Here is a 22,803-nt window from a genome sequence, read left to right as displayed (position 1 = left end):
TTCAGTGTTTCTCCCCGGTGAGTGGATTATGACCTAACATGTATTTGACCAACCTGTTTAGACTGTTGTTTTAACAATATGCAGAAGGACCAGCAGCTCTGTGTTTATTTGTTTCGCCTGCATTCAGCTGCTGGATTCTGGACCTTTATCTTTAATGCCAGATCTCACCAAAGGGCTGCAGAAATGTCAGACAGCCAGCAACCATAAAAACACACATAGCTTCTTGTCTGGCAAAATGATCCTTGAAATTTGTCGGCTGTGTTTTCTGTCTGTATAGATAAAGAGTCCTGACACTGACCTTTGACCTTGGCACAAATATTTCCAAGTGCATAGATGCAGCTAATAAAGAATCCAACTGCAGCAGTGACGAACATTTTATTACAATATGGACAATGACACTTCAGTCCAAGAACACAACCAAATATAATTCTATTAATCACTATTTGACTAATATACATTACAGCCTAAACATGATGGGACTCATTCAACTCGTATCAAAATTTTAATGCCGTAAAAGTAAGTGATCAACATTCTTGAAATAAACTGGTTTATCTCGGAAATCCTCCAGTTGCTTTTAGGAAATGTTAATTTAATGGCTTAATGTTAGATTTTGAAATGTTTTTGTGCAGGCTGTCAGGAATGGCTGTTGGGATTAAAGGAAAATGAGTCAGTGCCATCGCTGAAAGACACGGAAAACGTCCCAGTGTCACTTCTCTCATGTCTCTAAAATGGCAACGTGTCGAGGAATAACTTATCTATCACGGCAGGCGGCGGCACCAAGTCCTCCAGCTTCAAATAGAAAATTCTTTGCAGGCCCTGGACACACAGAGTGCGAAGTTCAGGCAGTTTTTCCAAAAGTCTGGACAAATGACTGGACCAACAGCTGGAGGCGGCGTCTGTGCACATCCCGCCGTCCTTCAAGCACTTGATGATGTTGTTCTGCAGCTCCTCCACCTTCTTCGGCTCCTTCAGCCCGTGACGCTCTGCAGGTCCATAAGCGACAGTTCACACACACACACACACACATTAGGTAATAAATAATCAGAGATAATATACTGAAAAACCTGCTATCAGTTAGATAATCTGACAATAGCATCCTGCTACTGATAACACTGACATCTTTAATTAATTCATTTAGAATTTGATTCTCAAACACCCACGTAGATATATAAAAACTTAATTAACCATTTCACACACAGACAATGGTATTTGCTATAAGTACAAACAAAAAGCGGGTCCACATTGTTCATATTTACATGTGCTATAAGTCAATAGTAGCAGACCAACAGTGTGATGTAATGTTTGACTAAATGACATTTGGCCTGCCCACAGCTACCAGTAGTGCAAGTATCACAGGAGGAAACATATTTCACTGGGCTTTAACTTTAATCTTTTGCCATGTAAACAATATTATCTTTAATAAGCTAATAACACATAGCCCATGGCTGCAGCTCACAGGATAGTGTTAACTGGTGGATAATTTCCAGTATTGTGTCAAGAAAAATTGTGAAGTGTGAGCAAAAAGTGTCTTTGACCATCTCACCAGTGACCAGGGCGAGGGTGCATATGCAGGAGAAGGTGGAGACATCCAGATTCATCCTCTGCAGATTGATGGAGAATTCCACGATGCTGTCGATCCACTCCCCAAAGCCCCGCAGGCACTGGAGCCGGTGCCACACCGACCCATCGCAAAAGATCATCTTCCCCTCCTCAGGGTTGGACCTGAAACGATACGACAGACTCAGGTGAATAGACTGTCTGACTACCCTGTCCACTGCCTTCTCGACGCTTCACCCACATTTCTTTAGAGTTTTATTGGAGGGTCCGTTAACACACATTTGTTGATGTCATGTTCATGCTTTGGACTGATTGCTAAAAGGGAATCTCTGAAGTGTGTTCCTGACCTGTATGACAGTCGTAAAACAAAGAGCTCGAGGAAGGCTGAATAGAAGAGGAGGTCTTGGTCGTGTTTAGGCAGGGAGGTAAAACCCGGGATCTTCTGCGCCCAACCCCGAATCACCTCCATCGATCTGGTCAGGAGGTCGTAAAACTGCCGCACGTGCTGTGCATCGTCTCCCAGTGGACTTCCAGGATTCTCCTTGAACTATAGTCACCAGTAATGGTACATATCATCAGTGCCAGTTTCACTTTGTGTTAAATTTGTGTGGAGCATTTCTTGAGTAACGATACCAACTGACTTTGGAGTAGTCGAGGCGAGAAGGTGTAGGGTTGGACTCCATGTGTGCCCTGATGAGGGCGCTCAGGAGGGTGCCAGCGGGCGAAGAGGAGTCTGGAAGAGTTTTGGGTTTGGACGGCAGACGACCTCTTCGACCCTTCAGACCGTCTGTCCTCACCACTGCAGAGCATGAACGGGACACATGATTTCACTACTGTGATTGAGGATTAGCTCACATTATGACTGAAAACTTCAAAATCAGTTGAGCTGGAATTAGGCCCCCACCAGTGTCAGCTCTGAAATGGGACTTTTAAGAAGATCTGTGTACCTTCTTTGACCATTCCCACTGCAAGGCACTTCTGGAAGCGACAGTACTGGCATCGGTTCCTCCTGCGTTTGTCCACAGGGCAGCTTTTGGCAGCCAAACACACATACTTGGCGTTTTTTTGCACTGTACGCTGCATGAATGGAGGAAAAAATGTGGATATTTTTCAATAAACAAAGTTAAAAATTTACAGAACATGCACTTGAGACATCTGACAAAAGACTGTTTTAATTGATTTATTTGCCTGTTCCACTACAGAACAAGCCCTAATGTGTAAGAACCATAAAACCACAGAACCGTCTGAGTGTGGACATGTTTAGGACCTCTTGTGTTCTGCATTTGGAGTTCACTTTAAAAGCACAATATTTGTTCCTGTGGAACCAAAATGAATTTAAACAATTCACTATGGGCACAAACTCAAAGAGGGAGGATCTAATCTGATGCATGGAAGAACTTTTGGGAAGGTTTTCACCAGAACAGTGTCCTACAAAAAGAAAAAACATAAGTGGTAACGTTGCCCTTTATGTAAACACCAATGGCCGAGAAAAAAAACTATCTTGAGCATTTATTTTAAAATAATTGAACATAAAATACCTTATTTTTAGGTAGTTTCATAAACTCTTAGTAAAAAGTAAAAAGCCTTAAATGGTCCTTTGATATTAACAGCAACACTCTTGCTCCCATGGGCCATGTAAGGCAGTATAAGGCATTCAGCAAGCGGACAGGGTAGTCTGGGTAAATACGAGGTCGTGGTCATTCATAATTTGGAGAATCGCCCCCGGGAATCTCCTTCAGAGAGAAGAAGAGGGAGGTTTTTATTCATGGCACGTCGGTGACCATTTTTACACAGGACATTTGCCCCTAAAACGCTTGTGTCAAGAGATCAAGACGTGCATCGGAAGTATAATGTCCAATTAAGGAGGCAAGTCTTGGGTTCCAGTGGGATTTTTACATTATAACCTATTACTGGAAATTATTGTTTCATTAGTGCACAGCGTGGTTACATAGTCCTTGTATAAAAAGTGAATATATCCATGTTAAAATGTATTTTATTCTTTTAGTAATGTTCAGATATTCTTTTCACGGGCTGTAAAATATCATTTTGACAGAAATCTGCTGATCTAATTCCAACTCTTAATGTGGGTCTCCATCATTTGCTCATCAGCTGCCGTCAAATTTCCCAGTGATTTAAATAATTCACCTTTAAAATAAAGTGGCTTTGAGAACATACCTTGAAGAAACCCTTGCAGCCCTCGCAGGTGCGTACTCCGTAGTGCTGACAGGCTGCGTTATCCCCGCACACCGCGCACAGACCCTCCGAGCTCAGCGGTCCTCGGCTGGGAGCAGAAGGGCTCTGGTAGTCCATGAAGTGGTGGCCGTGGGCGAGTTGGAGCGGGTGAGAAAATCCCACACCGGGCTGTTTTCCCAAACCGGTGGAACCCAAAACCCCGGCGCTGTCCAGCGGCTGATGCGCTCCGGCTGCGTCCAGGTTCATGGACACATGCAGAGACGCGTCAAATTTCATCTGGCAGGCTGACAAGCTCTGACTGCCGTGTTGAGCGTGTTTAAAAGAAAAGAGGGAGAATCTGGATAGTGCGCTTTTCCTGTGCGCCGCTGCCAGATAGTCTTGACGAAAACTGTACAGAGAGCCGGAGTCCTCCCATAAGTGTCCCGGAGGAGTTTGGAAGGTGGATGGGATGTGGGTGTGTGGTGATGGAGACCGGTAATAATAAACGGAGCCCGGGGAGGAGAGCAGCTCGTCTGCCTGGTGTGGTTGATGCTGGTTCGGCTGGTACCGCGGACACCCGTGCGTATCCTCCACCTTAACGCACGGAAGCTCCCCCTGCACTGGCATTTGGAACAGACACGGGGACTTCACGTCATACCCGGAGCCATAAGTGTCCGCCAAAGGACCAAAACTGGGTCCCGACGTTGCAACTGAGATTTCACTGTTGGTGAGGTCCATGCTGAACTTGACGAACTCCGGGGTGAGGAAGTCGCAGCTGCGCTCTCTGCCGGAGCTCTGGGAGGCCGGACTGGCTCCTTGTGGAGAGGATCCGCACTGGGTCTGGACGCAGGGCATGGTCACTGCGAGCATGGGTATAATGCAGTCAGTCCAAAGTAGACAACGCAGGAAATATCTTGCAAGTTGTCATCACTACACAACAACCCATTGCACTGAAGTGTTTTAAAGTGATATTCATTTAGGGAGGAGATAAAATAGCGAATATTTAACAGCATTATATTTACATTTTCTTAAACTATTAAAAACTCCTTCGCAAACATCTTAGATTTTCACTTGATTTGATTAACTTTGGTCACATGATCAAATATTTCTTCTGCGTTTGAAATTGCATTTTTCCAGTGTGTCATGAGACGGAGTTGCATAAAGACCAGACGCTACTAGTTTCATACCTCGAGGCTACAGATGTTTGTTTTTTTTCTTCCAGAGGATGGTACCGCTCGCTGGTATGTTGGTAAGTTTTTCTGGTATGAAACAGAAAAAAACATCAAAGTATCACCTGCAGCCTTTACACTGATATGAAATAATTTGAGAAAAAGTAGAATTTGCAATAGGCCTACCTTAAACCTCCACCCAGTGCAGGAGGACACAGATGAATAATCCCATCTCTGCTGTTATGACGCTTGAGCCGCGACCAGAAAAGTCCACTCGCTGTGTGCAGAGCAGAAGAAGTGACTGCTCACTCCTCCCGCTCTTGGTTTGCAGACTGGCTGCCAGTGACTCTGACAATGTGCTTTTGTTTACGTGGTGCGCACCCATGTGCCAAACCGTATTACGCACAAGCCTCAGAGGGGCGGAGTGGTGTTTGTGTCTCTCTGTATGAGTGTGTGAGTGTGTGGGCACAGAAAGTGATTCATGTAATGGGGAATAATACTTGTGCCCCACGTTCTTGCAGTTTGCGTCATTTTGTAGGTATTTTATTGCGTCTGAATAAACCGTTAGACATGTGTCTCTTATACAATGCAGATGAATTTTGATACTGGTGGACAAGTCAATTCAAAGTGGAGTCATTTAATGATGAAGCTCATCTTCAACAACCAGCTGTCAATTGTTAATCTGGGCAAAGCGTCACTTTGCGTCATTTTTGCGTCTGTTTGCGTCGTTTTGTTTCGTCACTTTTGATCATTTCATGTTTTAATGATCAACAGTTTTCATCTTTGTTTTTGTTTTTTTGTGGTATTCCACTTTTCTTTGTTCTTTTTGTAATCCTTTATGTTTTTTCCTCCTTCAGTGACATTTTGCGGATGAAACCCAGGGCCCGCTGACCCCTTTGGCCCCTGGACTTGTGCCCAGCGGGCCCACTAATCCTCAATGGCCGAAAGACCGAGAAAATGACAGCTGGTGTCTCTGCTGTGTCTTTATTATCCTGCAGGAGGAGAACGATGGACGACAGACTGGCGTTGGGCAATCTTCCCCGTCACCTTACGTCAACAACGTACCGCCTCCACTCGATCGCCATTGGTCGAGCTGAGTTGAGCGCCGCGTCCCGATTGGCTCTTGGCGGTGTCGACGCCAGACGCAGAGTTTCCTGGTTGTATCTGTCAAACACAGGCTAACTGCGGCTCCGGCAACAGTTGATGTCTCCAGTCGCCGCCCTGCGTCGCCCCGAGCGAGTTTTAATCAACACAAACCAAGAAACCCTGTAAGTGGGAATTTCTGATGTATCACTGGCGTCTTTGCGCATTTTACTGCCTGTCTGACAAACCTTAAACCCTCTGTGCGTCTGCGCGTTTTTCTTTGCTGGTTTGATGGTGAAGGAATAACCTCTTCTCCTCCTGAACTATTTACCTCGTCTTTTCTTTTTTTTTTTTTTATAAGAAAACCCTTATTCTTCATTATTAATTCTTCACCCGGAACTCGATCTTAAATTTAATCCACAGAAAGATTTCCGTTTACCAAAAGCCCCGACTTCCTCATAGGAGGAGATAGCGTGTTAGATAATGGGGCAGTAAACAGCGACCTGCCACCTTAACTAAACAAACCGCTTCATTTATCCCCGTTAAAATGCTGCAGACACGTTTTTCAAAAGGAGAAACTGTCAATGGGGTTTTTCTTTAAACCGAGAACACATTGCAGCCAGGAAGCCCCCTCCCCTGTTGACGCATCGTGGGGCTGCAGGCTGATGGGAGTCAGGGTGGGGGTGTCCCAGCATCATCAGGAGGAGGAAGACTTAGGTTTTCTGGTTGTGTCATTCAGTTTCACTCACGCGCGCACGCAGCTCTGCGCTTCAGTATGAACCACATCCATCAGCACATTCCTGTTACAGGGAATCCCCAGGGCTAATAATGCGCATATTTACGCGCAGTCCTGCTGCGCATTTTTTTTAGTCTGGTTACAAATCAGGTCAGACTTTGACTCTTTTATGACATTAGCAGTTTAATAGATTTACACTGAGCTTTCAGTAAAAATGTGCAGTGGGTTTTTGGTGCTGATGTCAGACAGTAGTGTGCTACTTGGAATAGGTCATTTTTTCACACCAAACTAGTTAGTGACATTTGTGCCATCTGTAGCTGTGTTTTATTAAAATGCATTAGAATCTGCTTCAGCCTGTGTCCCTCCCTGGGAGCCTGTTTTCAAAGTGCACAACAGTGGGAATGCAAATTCTTTTTAGGGCTGGCCCTGGTGGGAATTGAGGCCTTCCAGGGCTGGTGTCATGTTCTGCTCATTATGGTCCACAGCGCCATTATGAAAATGTGGAGACATTTTCTGACAGGTGCTTAATGGTGAGCTGCAAAATTACCGATGTCCATTTAAACCCCATAATGCTGCAGAGTCAAGCTGAAGATGTGGGAAGTGATTGTGTAAGTTTTCTCTGGTCTATATTTATTGTTTCAGTCACGTCTTGTAGATTATTACTGATTAACTGTTGGCAGCTCAGTCAATCATGAAAGTATGTATTTAGTTGGTTAGTAGTGGCCAGAAGTATTTGGACAGGTTGTAAACAAATCTGATGCACATGTGATTGTTCGTAGAGGAACGAGCCTTCTCTAATGGTGGAAGAAAACTGCTATTTAAAATGTCATTTTTCTTTAGGGTAACATGGTAGATGAGTGATTAGCACTGTTGCCTCACATCAAGAAGGTTCCTGGTTTGAAACCCATCAGGGGCCTTTCTGTGTGGAGTCTGCATGTTCTCCCTGTGCTTGTGTGGGTTTTCTCCAGGTCCTCTGGTTTCCTCCCACAGTCCAAAAACATGTATGTCAGGTTGATTGGTGACTCTAAATTGCCCATAGGAGTGAGTGTGAGTGTGTGAGGTTGTTTGTCTCTATGTGGCCCTGTGATGGACTGGTGACCTGTCCAGGGTGGACCCCTGCCTTTCACCCAGAGAGAGCTGGGATAGGCTCCAGCAGATCCCTGGGACCCTGGTTAAGGATTGAACAGGTATAGATGATGGATGGACGGTTTTAAGGGTCTGGGACTCATGAAAAATGGCTCTACTTGATCCTGCCTGGAGCTGCAGCTAGTAACATATTTTATTATTGATACATTTGCAGATCATTATTGTTTGTATTTCTTGTCCAAAAACATGACAAATGTTTGTGTTATCTTTAAACTGCTTGTTTTATCTGACTGTTTTAAAATAAATCACAGTAATTTTAAGTTTCTTGTACTTCTGCAGAGCATGAAGAGTGAAATATACTATTATACTATTACTACTATTAATTCACATGTGTCTCACACACCTCTTAATTATCTATCAACTGCTCCTTAGCTGGGCAGACTTAATGATTTCACAAGAGTCATTTTTGTTATTGATGAACGTGTCAATTAGTTCTCAACTGATCAGTTTGTCTGGTCTTGTAGTGTGAGAAATGTCAGAAATAATAACAAACACATGATTCCTGGTTCTGTAGTGAGGAACTGCCTTTTGAATGAGACGTTTTCACTGAAATGTGACAAACATTTGATGCTTCCAGCTTCTCAAATATGAGAATATTCAACCTTTATCTTATTTTATTGTGAACTGAATACCTTTGAATTTGGTTGGATCTTGGTTGTTCTGATCATCACAGTTCCCTTTTCCTTCTTTCTGTCCAATAGGTGACAAACACACAAACTTGATCTTTTGCTCTATTGTCTCTTTTTCAGTGTGACTCACAGCTTTATGAACCCTCCCTTCTCCTGTGATCGCTGTACTTTCTTTCATGCCTCCTTCATATATAACTGCTTGTCATTATAACCTGGGTGTCCCTGCTCTACCTTCTCACTGCACTTTACTTTATCTGCAGGACCAATGGCGTTCAGGAAGGCTCTGAAACGGACAGCGATCATAGGCGGCGGGGCGGTTGCTGCAGTTTACGGCCTGTCACAGCTGATCGAGTACAGGAAGGCGCAGGTAAGTTGAGCCAAAGAGGTAGTTTCTCTTTTTGTGTAGCGTTTTACGAGTCACACGACCAAATATTGTTGTGTGCAGTTTGCAAAAACATCCACTTTTACTGGTTTGACTGAATATTAACTTGGCAGTTGCTAAACTCAAGAACAATCTTTGTATGAGTCTAGATTTTGGGCATAACAACAGTAATATTTTGGCAATAATAAAACTTTCTGCTCTGAAACCTTTCCTCTGAGCAGGGCGGGACTCCCTTTCAGGACATGTCCAATCTAGATTTTGGAATGTGTGTTTTCTTTTCTTATTTTTTTTGGTGCTTATCAGGAGGCATCAAATTACTTGCAAGCATGCCTGCAGATCCTAACCTGCTTAGAAATGCAGATAAAAAAAGATATTTTTTTTAAACTCTTATGGAAATAACTATCGCTAAATGTGTTTATTCTACTTTCTGCTTTAAAATGATGAGGGGAGCTTGCTCAGTGAGCCCTGAGAGGTGTGACAGTTTTAAATTGAACACTGTATTGGACTGTATTTGTGTTTGTCTACAGGTCACAGTTAAACTTCAATCCCCAAACCCTCCAGAACACGATTGAAGTGCATAACCATCACAAAAATAAGACACTTATGCAACAAGAAGAAAAGGTTTAATGGTTGTTAAGGTCTGACGTTAGTGTCTCATCTCATGACTGGTGACACTGGGAGCACTGCTGGCCTTCAAAGGCACCACTGTTTGTTTTATTGTCAACTCTTGAATTAAGCCACTGATATTTGTCTTTAAATAAGTCAATTTCCACACAGTCTGGCTAATTCAAGACTGACAAGCAGCAGCGCCACACAGCTGCATACAAGGCTTTATTTGACTGTACATCCTAATGTGAACTCTGTTTTGTGTCCTGGTGCGATAATGTCTCCTCTTGCCCATCGTTGTCCTTTCAACCAAGCGTGGATTGGTAAGCAAGAAGTCAACCCTGATGAAATCTAATTATTTTAACAATACTTTGTAATCATGCATGCCTCTAATCCCAGTAATTGCAATGCTGATGAGATGAATGTCCGTCTTGTCTCCCTTAGCAAGGGCATAGTGCTTGGAGAAGTTTTCAAGACAGCGGCCGATTGGCTATTAGCGTGGGTCTTGCTGTGGCATTCACTGACTTAACTTGATTACGGGGGGCACGCTGGTACTTAATTCTGTGGCGGGGTCTTGTCTGTATGCATCATCAAAAATAGACAATGATTATATCATTGTCTTGTTTGCGGGTGCAGGCCTAAATTACAAGTGCCTGCTACTATTTGCAAGTCAAATGCTGCATTGGCTTCAAAGCAGTTTGATGCAATCATTGAGCTTGAACTGCTAAATGCAAAGATGAATAAATATTTCATTAGAAGTGGAAACCTCATATCAGAGGGGCGCTGGGGTTTTATTGTAGTATTGATTATTTCTGTAAATGAAGTATTTTGCTAATCAAACGATTGGCATAAATGATGTTCAGACTGGGGTGTGCTTTTTTTTATTTTTATTTTTTTCTGGGGTGTTTTCACGGATGAGCAGCAAGTTGCAGCAGGTACCGAACTTTGCTTTGCTTCTGGTCACACCAAGAATATACACTGATGAAAAAGAGACGTTATAAGCACATGAGGAACTGGTTTTCTATGGAGAAAAGCTTCAGAAAACCTGTTTTGGATTTGGATTTTTTTTTTTTTTTTGTAAAAATACATTTATACTTTAGTATATTTGGACATGATGTAAATGTGTCTGTTTATTTAGGCACCACAGGAACAAGAATTCAGATCTTGTACTGCAACATTACAAATTAAAAATACTCTTACATGTAAAAGCCATGCATTGCAAAATAGTATAAAAAACTAATTTAGCAGTTTTTATATTATTATACATAATAATCTGGAATCAGTGTTACTGAAATATAATATCACAGTGTAAGCAGCATTTTCACATTGTACCTGGTAGTTAAAGTTAGTTTTGGCTACAGTATATACTGTTGGGTAGTTTAATTTATAACCAGACTAACTATCCTAGTTGTTGTGGTGGTTAAGATGTTCACTAACACACTAACGTTCAATTTCAGCCAGGAAACTTTGTGAGGCTCCATTGTCTCCCATGTTTCCTTCCATCTGGATTTCGTTTAAAGTCTGTGAAAATCAATTGGCATCACTCCGTTTAAGTCCATAACAGCTAAATAATGAATATTATGGTTTCTATTTTCAGCTGCTGGTCAGTGCTGCAGGCGTCACAACAGCTCCTATACACACAGTCATAGATACAAGTAATTCTCACTTACAGAAATTATATCTCATCCATTACGACACAAAAATGCATATAATAAGCAAACTTATGGTAAACTCACTGCACAATCACACCAAATCCATAATGTATTTAAATGATTGCAAGTTATTTTGCATTATATTGCATTTCATTTTATGAGATGATTATGATGCAAGAATAATGCATAAGCCCGATACACCTGGAATGTTCTTACAGTGTGATTGTAATGTTTCTAAATGCTCCTCGAGGACAGAGTTGCTGTATTTACTGACGTTTGTGCTGTTTTGAAAGAATTTAAACATCAAACTTTATCCCTCAGTGCTAAAATGTTCGGTGCTCATTGTATGTGTGTGGCATCCAGGCTCGGTTATCTCACGTGGCAGCGGAAGCAGAGCTGAAGGTTCCTTTTTCGGATGAGCTGCCCTCTCGGCACGCCCAGCTTACGGCGCTGAAAGACGCTGAGGAGTTTGATGTTCTGGTTGTCGGAGGAGGAGCCACGGGTGCAGGATGTGCCTTAGACGCTGTCACACGCAGTAAGTTCACTGTCCACAGCTCCTGCTTTCAAGTATCTCCTCCATCTGTATATGCATGTGCAGAAATAACATTCATGCTTCGTTGCGTCTTCCCAGGTGTTGAAACCAAACGCCTTTAGTCGAACATGATGATAAACTGTACAGCTTTACTGACTTACCATTTGTTCCAGACCTCAAGACTGCTCTTGTAGAAAGAAGCGATTTCTCTTCGGGGACGAGCAGCCGGAGCACCAAGCTCATCCATGGTGGAGTTCGTTATCTCCAGAAGGCCATTATGCAGCTGGACTACGAGCAGGTTCCTCTTTGTGTTCTTCTTTTTCATCTCTTTTTCTTGATGCTCCTTTGTCGTCATCTTCGCCTTCTTGTTTCTGTTTAAAACAGTACATGATGGTGAAAGAGGCCCTGCACGAGCGAGCCAACCTACTGGAGATCGCACCTCATCTATCTGCACCGTTACCCATCATGCTTCCTGTTTACAAGCAAGTGTCACGCTCATACAACATGAAAAATGCCACCAGGGAGCACAGGACACATGGGGGGGACGTAGAAAACCCAAGCCGTTGATAATTCACCTGTTCTGTTTGTGTGATCTTTTTGCTGAAGTTGAGTTGATTTCTCACTTTAATCAATGTGTTAATTCCAAGATGGTGGCAGTTGCCTTACTACTGGGCAGGCATCAAGATGTACGACCTGGTGGCTGGGATCCAGTGCCTGAAGAGCAGCTACGTCCTCAGTAAGACGAAGGCCTTGGAGCTGTTCCCCATGCTGAAGAAAGACAAGCTGGTGGGAGCCATCGTCTACTATGACGGTGAGATGAGTAATGGGATGGTGTATATACGTATTTATACTTATGGTGCTGAGCCTTTTAAATGATCCTGGTTCTGAATGAATTGGGATATTATAGAAATTGTGTAAAAAATTGTATGATTAATTCAGGAGCTTTAAGATCACACACTATTAAAATAGGCAAAATTTTGCCCTTGTCCTTCTCCACTGGTGTCTCCACAAAACGTGTTGACAGGGTGCTAGGAAGCCGCCTCTCCCCTGTGGAGGTAACGGTTGTGTGTTGTCTGGATCGGTACTAAGGAGAACCAGACATGCTGAGTGTGAAGGGCTCTGTACTGTGGGCATGCTTTCTATACCACCACCACAAAAACAACTTTCCATCTGCATGTGAAGTGTCTGTTACTGTAGATTTAGTGACAAGCTACTGTTTTTTTTAGAAATGAGACACATAAGTCTCATTTCTGTTCATCCAAATTAATGTAATTGCATTTTTTTTACATTAGTCTCAGTTTGACAGTCCTCATAAAAAAAATCATCATGTTTTTAGATGGCAATAATATTTTGGCAGATTTTTCCAATGTGCACTAAATGTGCAGTTGCATTTTTAAAACCATGACCAACAGCCTTTTTACTCCAAGATAGAATTGACCAGATTTAACTGAATTTTCAGCAGGGCAGAGAAATGGAAGAGCATTTTCTTGGTGCAAAGCAGCATATGTTTGATTTCCACCCGCCCCCCCCCCACATGCCATCATCTGCTCTGTGGGGGGACAGGGCCAGGATGGTGAGGGGGTGGGGCATTTTTTCTCCAATTATGCCGTCTGGAACAATCACGCCCGTGACATTTCAAAATCTGACCTTCTCTCCCGGCGGTGTAGAGCGCAGCGGAGCGTTGTCGTCGGTCGAACCGGCTGAGAAACAGCTATTTCTCCTGCTGTCTTGGATTCTGCCACTCCTGCTGCCACCAGCAACAGCAGAGGCTCTTTTACTCTCACACACACACGCAATTCAACAAATGTGTTGTTAATCCTTATTTTCATGTGGCCGTGTGGTGTATCATATGGTCATACACCTCAGACTCTCTGAAAAATGCACAGTGTGTTTAGCTGCTTGACTTTTCTGCAGTGGTTCATTGTCAGTGCTGTGAAAAACACTTGCATGATCCCTGGACTAGATCAACAATCAACAACATGCCAGCTGAGATGATTCCATTGCTCCATTATGATTTCAGTTGTGTACTGGGGCTTTTTCTGTAGTTGAACATACACACAGCATTACAATATTATTTATAAGTATGGTCGGTTCTGTAAAACAGCGTGTTAAAGTGCTCCTGGCTTCCTTCTTTAGGATTTTATGTGTGTTGTCTTTCTAGTCTTATTAGAATTGAACTAATGGAATCAGTATTTATTTCTAATAGATGTGGTTTAGGAAAGGAGCTTATTTTATTGTGTGTACTTTGGAAATCGGTGCCTGAATCCCTCCATCTTTCTCACACCCTCTCTGTTCCTTCAGGGCAGCACAATGACGCTCGTATGAATCTGGCCATCGCCCTCACTGCCGCCCGCCACGGCGCCGCCGTTGCCAACTACACCGAGGTGGTTCATTTGCTGAAGACGAACGACCCGCAGACGGGCAAGGAGAAGGTGTGTGGTGCTCGCTGCAGGGACGTCATCACAGGTGAGACATGCAGGTGGAAGGATGGTCTGACAGAGCACCTGTGGACATTAACTAGGACTTATTCATTTCGTCATGACACAGATCAGCAGTAGAATTAAGGCTATTAATACTAGAGGTTAAATTGTGTTCTGTCCAAACATAATAATTACTGGAACATGTAAAAACTAAACCTGATTTATGTCCTTTATTTTAGTTTTTACTATAAAACCTTTTCTGGTTTAAATGTGATCAGCAAAGGTTTTGACTCTTGTTATTTCATATCCATCAACACCTAAAGTATCTTGGTTTGATCTTAATTCAGCTGCTCAAGAAAAACAATAACTGCAGGTGAATTTTATTTATTTATTTATTTATTTATTTAACAGGACAGGAATTTGACGTCAAGGCCAAGTGCGTGATCAACGCCACTGGGCCGTTCACAGACGGTCTGAGGAAGATGGACAACCAGGAGACCAAGAATATCTGCCAACCCAGCGCTGGTGTTCACATCGTCATCCCCGGTTACTACAGGTACTACATAATACTGACATACACCACACCTACATGCAGTATGTCCTTTAAAACTGCCGTGTATTTTTATTTAAGTTGTGGATGATATTGTGGTTGACGTTTGCTATTTCAAATGCATCAAGCTGCACATATTATTCCTGTGTTTTTCCATTTTTATGTGTAAATACTAAGCCCGATAAATAATTATCTGCCCTATACCTACATGCATAGGACAATCTTCTCTGGTTAAGATACAGCAGAGCAATAGACTGGTTTTGTTGAAGTCTGGGGGTTTTAAAGTTCAGCGAAGCTTATTGAGCGAAACCCGAGGGAGCGTGAGCCCTTTGAACAGCAGCAGAAATGCCAACCACCTAATTCTCTTCCTCCCTTTCTCTCGTCTTCCTGCTGGCGCTATCTGCCACCCTCCCCCCTCCTCTTCCTCTCTCTACCTTTTCTCCTGTTTTCATTCTCTCAGCCTCCTCAATTTGTCCTCACTAGTGCTCCAGCTTTTATTTCTTTTTTCTCCAACAGTACAACACTCGATTCTTCTCCTTAGACACAAATTCAAAAAATTAGATAACGTACGTCACAGGAGAATGTAATTGTCACACCAGCCACAAACACTAGACAGTATCTCTATCAACAAATTAGACAGAATAGAAACTTTTACCATTTGCTTTGTTTTCTCCTGCGTGATAGTCCTGACAACATGGGGCTGCTCGATCCGGCTACGAGTGATGGACGTGTCATCTTCTTCCTGCCCTGGGAGAAGATGACCATCGCAGGAACGACCGACACACCCACCAATGTGACGGCCCACCCAATCCCAGGGGAGGACGATATTAACTTCATCCTGAGGGAGGTCCGCAACTACCTCAGCCCTGACGTAGAAGGTACTTCTCCTGGTCCTTCAGAGGATCATAAACTGAAAAATGGGTCTTAAGTGCTTTTTTTTTTTTTTATATTTAACTTTGTTTCAAAAACTGAAGAAATTAGTATCATGCTCACAAACACACTGAGCAAGAGGAAGTGCAACAGCTACTGTAAGTGGGACAGTTACCAAAGATAAAGACAGAGCTGTAATAATCAGGGGGAGTAAGATACAAATGAGACTCTAGCGTTGGCTCTGAAAGAATCCTGGTTTGTCTGTCTGTGTCTGCAGTGCGTCGAGGAGACGTGTTGGCAGCGTGGAGCGGCATCCGTCCCCTGGTGACTGACCCTAACTCTAAAGACACTCAGTCCATCTGCAGAAACCACATCGTCAGCATCAGCAACAGCGGACTGGTCACCATCGCTGGTCAGTTGTCTTAACTGTCCTTTTCTGAAAGCTGGGTGTTACGATGCTAAGGTGCAGGGTTTGTGTGCACCCAGGTGGGAAGTGGACTACCTACAGGTCCATGGCTGAAGAAACTCTGGATGCAGCCATCAAAGCTCATGGCCTTTCAGCCGAGCCCTGCAGGACTGCTGGTCTGATGCTGGAGGGGGCCAAGGGCTGGACACCGACTCTCTACATCCGCCTGGTGCAGGACTATGGACTGGAGAATGAGGTAAGACCTGTTTAAACATTAGAAACATGTGCATGGAAACGGAAACAATCAAGTTGTTTTTAAACATTAGGTGAGATGAGACTTGCTGTTTCTCCTGATTCAAGTCTTCATGTTAAACTGAGTTACCAATGTTTTGAGTCCAGCTCTAAAATGAACAGGCTGCTCTCACGGGTTAGAAAGCAAATTCCCTCAAATGCTGAACTTCTTTAATTGCAGCTCGGCTCACAAGAACAGTCCGACTAACATTTTGAGCACGGCGAGGCCTTTAACTTGCTGCTGCACTGTTCTGCAGGAGCAGGTACAGACAGTCGTGTCCAAACAAACCTGTAAAAGTATTCCTTGTTTTTCAGCAGCAGCAGTGGAGCTGACATTAAAGTCAGTGCTGTAACAACGCTGACATTTCTACTACACAAAAGACTGGACACACGTTGAAACACACTGCATGCTGTACAATTTATCAGTGGCATTAAGTGAGGGCACATTGATTTACAACAGCTACATGCCATCGTTCCCATAATTAGCCTAAGCATTTTCATTAAATCCAATAGGACATTGTTTCATGAAGAAAAAGCACTGAGTGCCTACAGTATACTTACTCCTCATTAGAGGCATCGGGCACCGGCTCTGGTGTTCTCTGGAATATTCCTAAAAGGTCACTGTTGGTATTTGGACAGCGTTTGCCCTTTCACATGATTGGCAAGCCAACGATCTGAATAGCAAATAGCTCTCTTGTGTTCTGTAAACATGTGACACCTCATTGACAAAGTGGCGCAAACGCTTATCGTTTAACTTTGAAGAGGTGAAATCGATTATGTGAAGACCAAAAGCTGCCGCTGCCATCTACATGGTTCAGCCTGTAGGTTTTATAGTGTGGAAGCAGCAGAAGTGATTATTAACAGGACTCAGTGTCATCCAAACATTTTCATAAGAGCTTCATCTTCTTTTGAATATTTTCCCAAATATTTCTCTGACATTTCATCAATATTTTCCAGAGATTTGTTGGGCGCACAGGGTGTGTTACAAAGTCTTTCATATTAGATTTCGTGTTCTACCCTTTGTGCACAGGTAGCCCAGCATCTGGCCTCGACGTACGGTGGAAAGGCGTTTGATGTGGCAAAGATGGCTCAGGTCACTGGAAAAAGATGGCCAATAGTGGGGAAAAGACTGGTGTCTGAGTTCCCGTACATCGAGAGCGAGGTAAAGGGGGATTTAATCCGAACTATTAATAGTCTAGTAGTTTTTTTTCAAAGCTGATTTTTGTGTGTGTTCTTTTTCAGGTTCAGTACGCCATTAAGGAGTACGCCTGCACAGCCATTGACGTCATTGCCCGCCGAACGCGCCTGGGCTTCTTGAACGTGCAGGCAGCCGACGAAGCCCTGCCTCGCATCGTCCAGATCATGGGAAAAGAGCTGGACTGGAGTCAGGAGAGGAAAACGGTGCGACAGTTTACGACATCTTATTCTTCCATCTTATTTTGCCATCCATTTCACTGGTTTGTGACGTGGTCTTCCTCACCAGAGAAAAGAGTTTGGTTTTACATAATGCTCTAATCCCTGGTGGCTTTTAAAGTCCCTGTAGTGTTTCTTTTTTCGATCAGTGGACAATGGAGGGGTCCACACCCCTTATCCCTTCAGAGAGGAAGCTCTCTGTGTATGAAAGAGATGAAGTGATATGTGTGTATTTACATGCGCAAGAAAACTGAACCTTTAACTATTTTAAGACGTTATTGTTAACCAGCAGAGGAAAGACCAAAGTACTGAAGAATAACTGGTCAACAATGTGGTTGGTCATATATCAATTCATAAAAGCTGCTTTTTCTCAGATTAGATCAAATCATCTGCTTTTGTTCTAGAAACTTTACTTCTTTCATAAATGATGTTGTTTCTTCAGTTTGAGAGAAAAATAGATCACAAAGAAATAAAAAAATCATGAACTAGTCAGTCTCCCACCGCCAGGATGGACAGAAGGTGCAATATGGACTAAATACACATAAAATACTTCAACAGTAAAACAGAAATTAGCTCATTTTCTTCATCATGTTGGATGGAAAATAAAACATCTCTGAGTTTATGATGAAAAACAAGACACTTAAAAATGTTTTCTTGGTTTCATGACGTACGATTAGTGTCTGAACTCTGACGTCTCTGTCCGTGATGTGAAAACAGGCGGAGCTCGAAGCAGCTCGGAAGTTCTTGTACCATGAGATGGGCTACAGGGCTCGTTCTGAACAGCTGACCAAAACATCAGAGATCAACCTGGACTACCAGGAAGTAGTCAGGTATTTATCACCATTCTTTACAATCCAAATCAAAATCTGCAGTGACACAACCCCAAATAATTACACTGATCGTTTTTTCACCGATGCATAGACACATGAACCGATGCATCCAGATTTAATCTCAGATTGTATCCGGGTCCCAGCAGCAAGTCTGTGTATCGGTCCAAATCAGTTAATCTTCCCATCCTTGTTGCACATGCACGTTTGCAGACTGTTCCCTGCAGACTGTTCCCTGCAGACTGTTCCCTGCAGACTGTTCCCTGCAGACTGTTCCCTGCAGACTGTTCCCTGCAGACTGTTCCCTGCAGACTGTTCCCTGCAGGCTGTTCCCTGCAGGCTGTTCCCTGCAGGCTGTTCCCTGCAGGCTGTTCCCTGCAGGCTGTTCCCTGCAGGCTGTTCCCTGCAGGCTGTTCCCTGCCTTGAAACCAGACGTAAATTACCGATTGAAGTGTGTTTGTCAATAAAAACAAAGAAACAAAACAAATATTTCTGATTTCAAACCTTGATACTTTAGCTAAGATGTTCTTTGTCATAATTCACTGTGACCATGTGTTAGTCAGGACTTTAAATAAATGTGTTACTGTGATTGTTGAGGTACAAGAAGCGTTTCCATAAGTTTGACAAGGAGAGCAAAGGATTCATCACCACTGTGGACGTCCAGCAAGTTTTGGAGGTGAGTTGTTTTTTCTGTCTCTCATCTTTGCACACCTCTCTTCATTAGCTGGCATTGATCCCTGCTCTTGTTTTTCTTCTCTGCAGAGCATCAATGTCCACATTGATGAAAATGCACTGCATGAAATCCTTAATGAGGTTGATCTCAACAAGAACGGACAAGTTGAAATTGATGAATTCCTGCAGGTACGTAACAGGTGGACTGTGATCCTGTACAGCCCTGAGACACTGGTAACACTTTCGAAAAGTCCATATTACCTGTTTTTAACCCAAGTTTTATCCGATCGATCACCGACCAACCGTGTCATGCTTCAGGAACTGATATGAAACATGGCAGAAAAGCTTTTAGATGCATATTTTATCCCAAATGTGATAAATGAAGTAATTTAGGGGTTTTAAGAACCAGTTGGTAGATACTTATGGAGCTGTGTCTTAATAGTGAAGATCATTTTTACAATCTCAGGAGAAGCATCAGAGATAGAAAGGTTAACAGGTCATATGTTATCCTCAGGACATAAAGCACATCATCATCCTCCTGGATGATTCTTTTAAAAAACAGAAGATGTGAGAGCAGTGAAAACATAAAATGTGAACGCTGATGTCTGGAAAGAGGAAGTGAAATGCAGAAGAGTCTGTGAGCGACTTTTGCGATGAGGCCCGACAAGTGTCGGGGGCTCCCACATCCCTCTGCTGCTAAATTGCTTTCTCACGTAACGAGTCCAGAAAAGAGTCATTGTAGGAGCTTGAAGACAATCACTAGTCTGCTTTGCATTGCCGAGGAAAAATATATGAAGCTACTGATTTTATTGGGTCTCAAATCATTGACAGATTCATTAGCGTTTGTTGGTTTTGCTGATTTCATGGGATTAGTTGACATTAAGCCTCATCATTAAAAAATGGAGTGGAGAATCTGAAGGGTTGCTAATGTCTGCAGCACCACTGGAGACAACATGTCGTCTTTTCATGTCCAAAGGTCCCCACCTGTTGAACTTTAGCACATGAAGAACATGGTTAGTGAAGGTGGTTGGACAGCTCCAAAGCCTTCCGTGGTGTGGCGGCAGGGTATTATCGCCGTGCTGCAGATAATTATTTCTCCCTGAGGAAAACAGCTGGTTTGGCATGTTAACCTTTCTTCTTGTTACTGTACGTCTGGAGTCTCTGTAGTCACCGTCTCTGCTGGTTCCTCTGTAGCTGATGAGCGCCGTGAAGAAGGGACAGGTGTCGGACAACCGCCTGGCCATCCTGATGAAAACGGCGGAGGAAACTCTGGATATGAGAGGGCCGGTGACCGTGGACAGAAGCGGGGGTGGAGTCTGAGCTGGAGACCAGGAGGAGTTCAGAGAAGCCAAGACACAACCTTCGGTTCCAGCTCTTTCCAAAGGTGGAAGTGACAACAAAGGAAGGGTCTCATGCAAATGACGCTATTTGAATGACAATATTGCAATCAAGCACACTGAGGGATGAATTTGGCCAAATCAAGTAGAGACAAGCAACGCTGCTGAGTGTGTTTGGGGTGAAATCGTATCTGAAGATGGGGAACAGATCTGTGTTCTGTCTTTGATTGACTGGTGCACACAAAGTGTCTTTTAAACAAGCTCTTTGATATTTAACTTTTGATTTTATCTCATTTTTAACATTATTGACGTAATTGTTCTGTTTCATGTGACAGATGAGTTTTTGATTGTGCTTTATTTTAGAGGTCCATGTTTCCTAAGTGCTTCCTGGGATGGTGAGTTGGGACTTGGTCCCAGGTAACCAGAGAAGCTTTTAGCCCCATGAAAGTGTTTTATTTGTATTGTCTGGTGTGGACAGGGGAAGTGTTTCCTCACCAAAAAGGCTGAAATCAGAATTTGTTTGGTATATTTGCCAGAAATGACTGAATCAAAGGTCAGAGACGTTTCCACTCTATTTGTGGTTTTACTGCAGCTGTTCTTTCCAAATCACCAGGTCTTTCCTGGAAACATCCTGTTTCATGGACCCCTAAAATAAAACCTCACTCGTGATTTTACCGTGTTCTTCTGATCTTGGTGCGTGACGAGCACTGGGCAGATTCTGGTTCCTGGTTCTTAAAGCTCCTGCTGCCCAAGAGGAGCGAGTGTTGTTGATTGTGTTTTCCATCTGTTTCACTACCTGTTGATACTGATACTGAGGTTCACACGACACAAACACGTTCCAGCTTTAGTCTTGATACTTTGAAATCATATTCAAAGAGGTTTTCTAAAGTTATTTAGAGCTGTTGCTAAACGAACATCACAAATCCAGGAGTTTTTTTCTATTATTAGACGCACAGCTGCATCTTAACTCTGAGTAATGTAAAGCAAAATCTTTATTTTTACACCGTGTGTTTGAAGTTTATTTTGTATTTCAGTGCTTGAGGTGAAAGCACAAAGATCTGAAACGCTGTATTGACGCACAGTCACAGTTTTGTCACAGTCGGCCTGTCTGAGGGCAGCAGACTGATAACTGAGACTTTCTTTGTTTCTTTGAGTTTTTTGAAGCTTTTCATCGTGTCACAGCAGGTTCTGTCTTCAGTGTATTAGTGGCGGGTGCGATGAATGTAAATGTACCTCGATGTGCCTAAGACACGACACTTACCTTGTTTTTCACAACGCTGCACTGCAAGTTTAACAAATACAGGAAATAATATTTCAAATGTAAAGGTATTTATTTAAAATCGTGTTTAGACTGTATGTCAATATTTGTAAGGAGTGAGACATGGTGGAGGGCTTTGATCAAAGATTACCTATTTTTAAAAAAATAAGCATATTTTAGTGTTTGATTTGTGTCATTTGGCATTTAAAGGCCCTAAATACTCTTTTGTTGATGTTTCCAAGCCAATCTGATCAAACTACACCCAAACTGTTTCTGAATGTAAATCTAAAAATGTTTTTCTTCCCTCCTGTAACGATAATTGTTGCTGATTTATCACCTTTTTTAATCCTATAGATGAAAATATCAGCCCTAATAGGCTCAACTTACATGGTCAGTGAACCGGATAAATAAATGAAGCACACACTGTCTTTACTGTTAAAGGTTTAGTGATGAATGCGTGTGTTTTGTATTGTGAAAGAAGCGTTTGTTTGCAGTTTGTGCCTGAATTGCCTTTATACTGTTCATACCTGCAGCTCTCTGTTAGATTGTTCTGATTCTCACCTGTACCATCACTGTAACTGTGTGTGTGTGTGTGTGTGTGTGTGTGTGTGTGCGTGCGTGTTAGTTTGGGGTCTCACGGGGGTTTGACTACAGTGCCTCCACACTCAGCACGGCATGTTTCCTGATTGTCTTCTTTAGATGAAATTACAGCTTGAGGATCATATTCCTCCGTCTTCAGGTAAAATAAAGGAAGAAACACAAAGCAGTTATCTAATTAAATGTATCTTTGCTTGCACCGCTTTGTTTTTGTGTTTCTTGTGGACGTCTTTCATACCTGGTATCCAAACAGCCTGTGCACAGTTAGAGAAGAGTCTGTTTATTATCTATCTGTTCTGTTAAAGTAGCTGATCTTGTTTTTTGTCATGTCAGATTATCTTCGTCACCTTTTCTCTGTCTCGACCATGTTGTCTGCGTATGGTGGAGCCTCAGCCGCTGGAAAATACAAAATCCTCATAGCTTGTAGATATTTTTTAGCAAAGCCCAACAGTTTGTCTGTCAGTAACACAGTACAGTGGTGGAGATGAAAGTACTACC

The 22,803-nt window shown here is 42.9% G+C and overlaps 2 protein-coding genes across 3 annotated transcripts; one reads left to right on the top strand and one right to left on the bottom strand.

Moving 5' to 3' along the window:
• Positions 1-489: 489 nt before the first annotated feature.
• LOC113127456 (nuclear receptor subfamily 4 group A member 2-like) lies at positions 490-5,222 on the bottom strand. The gene is made up of 8 exons (XM_026302054.1): positions 5,085-5,222; positions 4,917-4,988; positions 3,733-4,589; positions 2,505-2,634; positions 2,199-2,356; positions 1,905-2,104; positions 1,544-1,722; positions 490-983 (listed from the first exon to the last, which is right to left on the bottom strand). Exons 3-8 carry the CDS (start codon positions 4,582-4,584, stop codon positions 724-726), a joined length of 1,779 nt encoding a protein of 592 aa, XP_026157839.1. The 5' UTR covers positions 4,585-4,589; positions 4,917-4,988; positions 5,085-5,222; the 3' UTR covers positions 490-723.
• Positions 5,223-6,054: 832 nt separating this feature from the next.
• On the top strand, positions 6,055-22,134 carry gpd2 (glycerol-3-phosphate dehydrogenase 2 (mitochondrial)). 2 transcript variants are annotated; one of them, XM_026302052.2, is made up of 18 exons: positions 6,055-6,166; positions 8,753-8,859; positions 9,795-9,803; positions 11,496-11,667; positions 11,838-11,962; positions 12,049-12,146; positions 12,312-12,475; positions 13,966-14,130; positions 14,496-14,640; positions 15,319-15,512; positions 15,782-15,916; positions 15,991-16,166; positions 17,232-17,363; positions 17,444-17,602; positions 18,332-18,444; positions 19,039-19,117; positions 19,204-19,302; positions 20,308-22,134. In XM_026302052.2, exons 2-18 carry the CDS (start codon positions 8,758-8,760, stop codon positions 20,431-20,433), a joined length of 2,193 nt encoding a protein of 730 aa, XP_026157837.1. In that variant the 5' UTR covers positions 6,055-6,166; positions 8,753-8,757; the 3' UTR covers positions 20,434-22,134. The 2 variants fall into 2 exon arrangements, with proteins under 2 accessions (XP_026157837.1, XP_026157838.1); XM_026302053.2 differs by lacking the exon at positions 9,795-9,803.
• Positions 22,135-22,803: the final 669 nt, after the last annotated feature.

The sequence above is a fragment of the Mastacembelus armatus genome, chromosome 2 (genome assembly GCF_900324485.2).
Source record: "Mastacembelus armatus chromosome 2, fMasArm1.2, whole genome shotgun sequence".
In the NCBI taxonomy this organism is placed as follows: Eukaryota; Metazoa; Chordata; class Actinopteri; order Synbranchiformes; family Mastacembelidae; genus Mastacembelus; species Mastacembelus armatus.
Note: the sequence above shows the minus strand (reverse complement) of the source record. Positions and strands in the feature narration are given on the sequence as shown.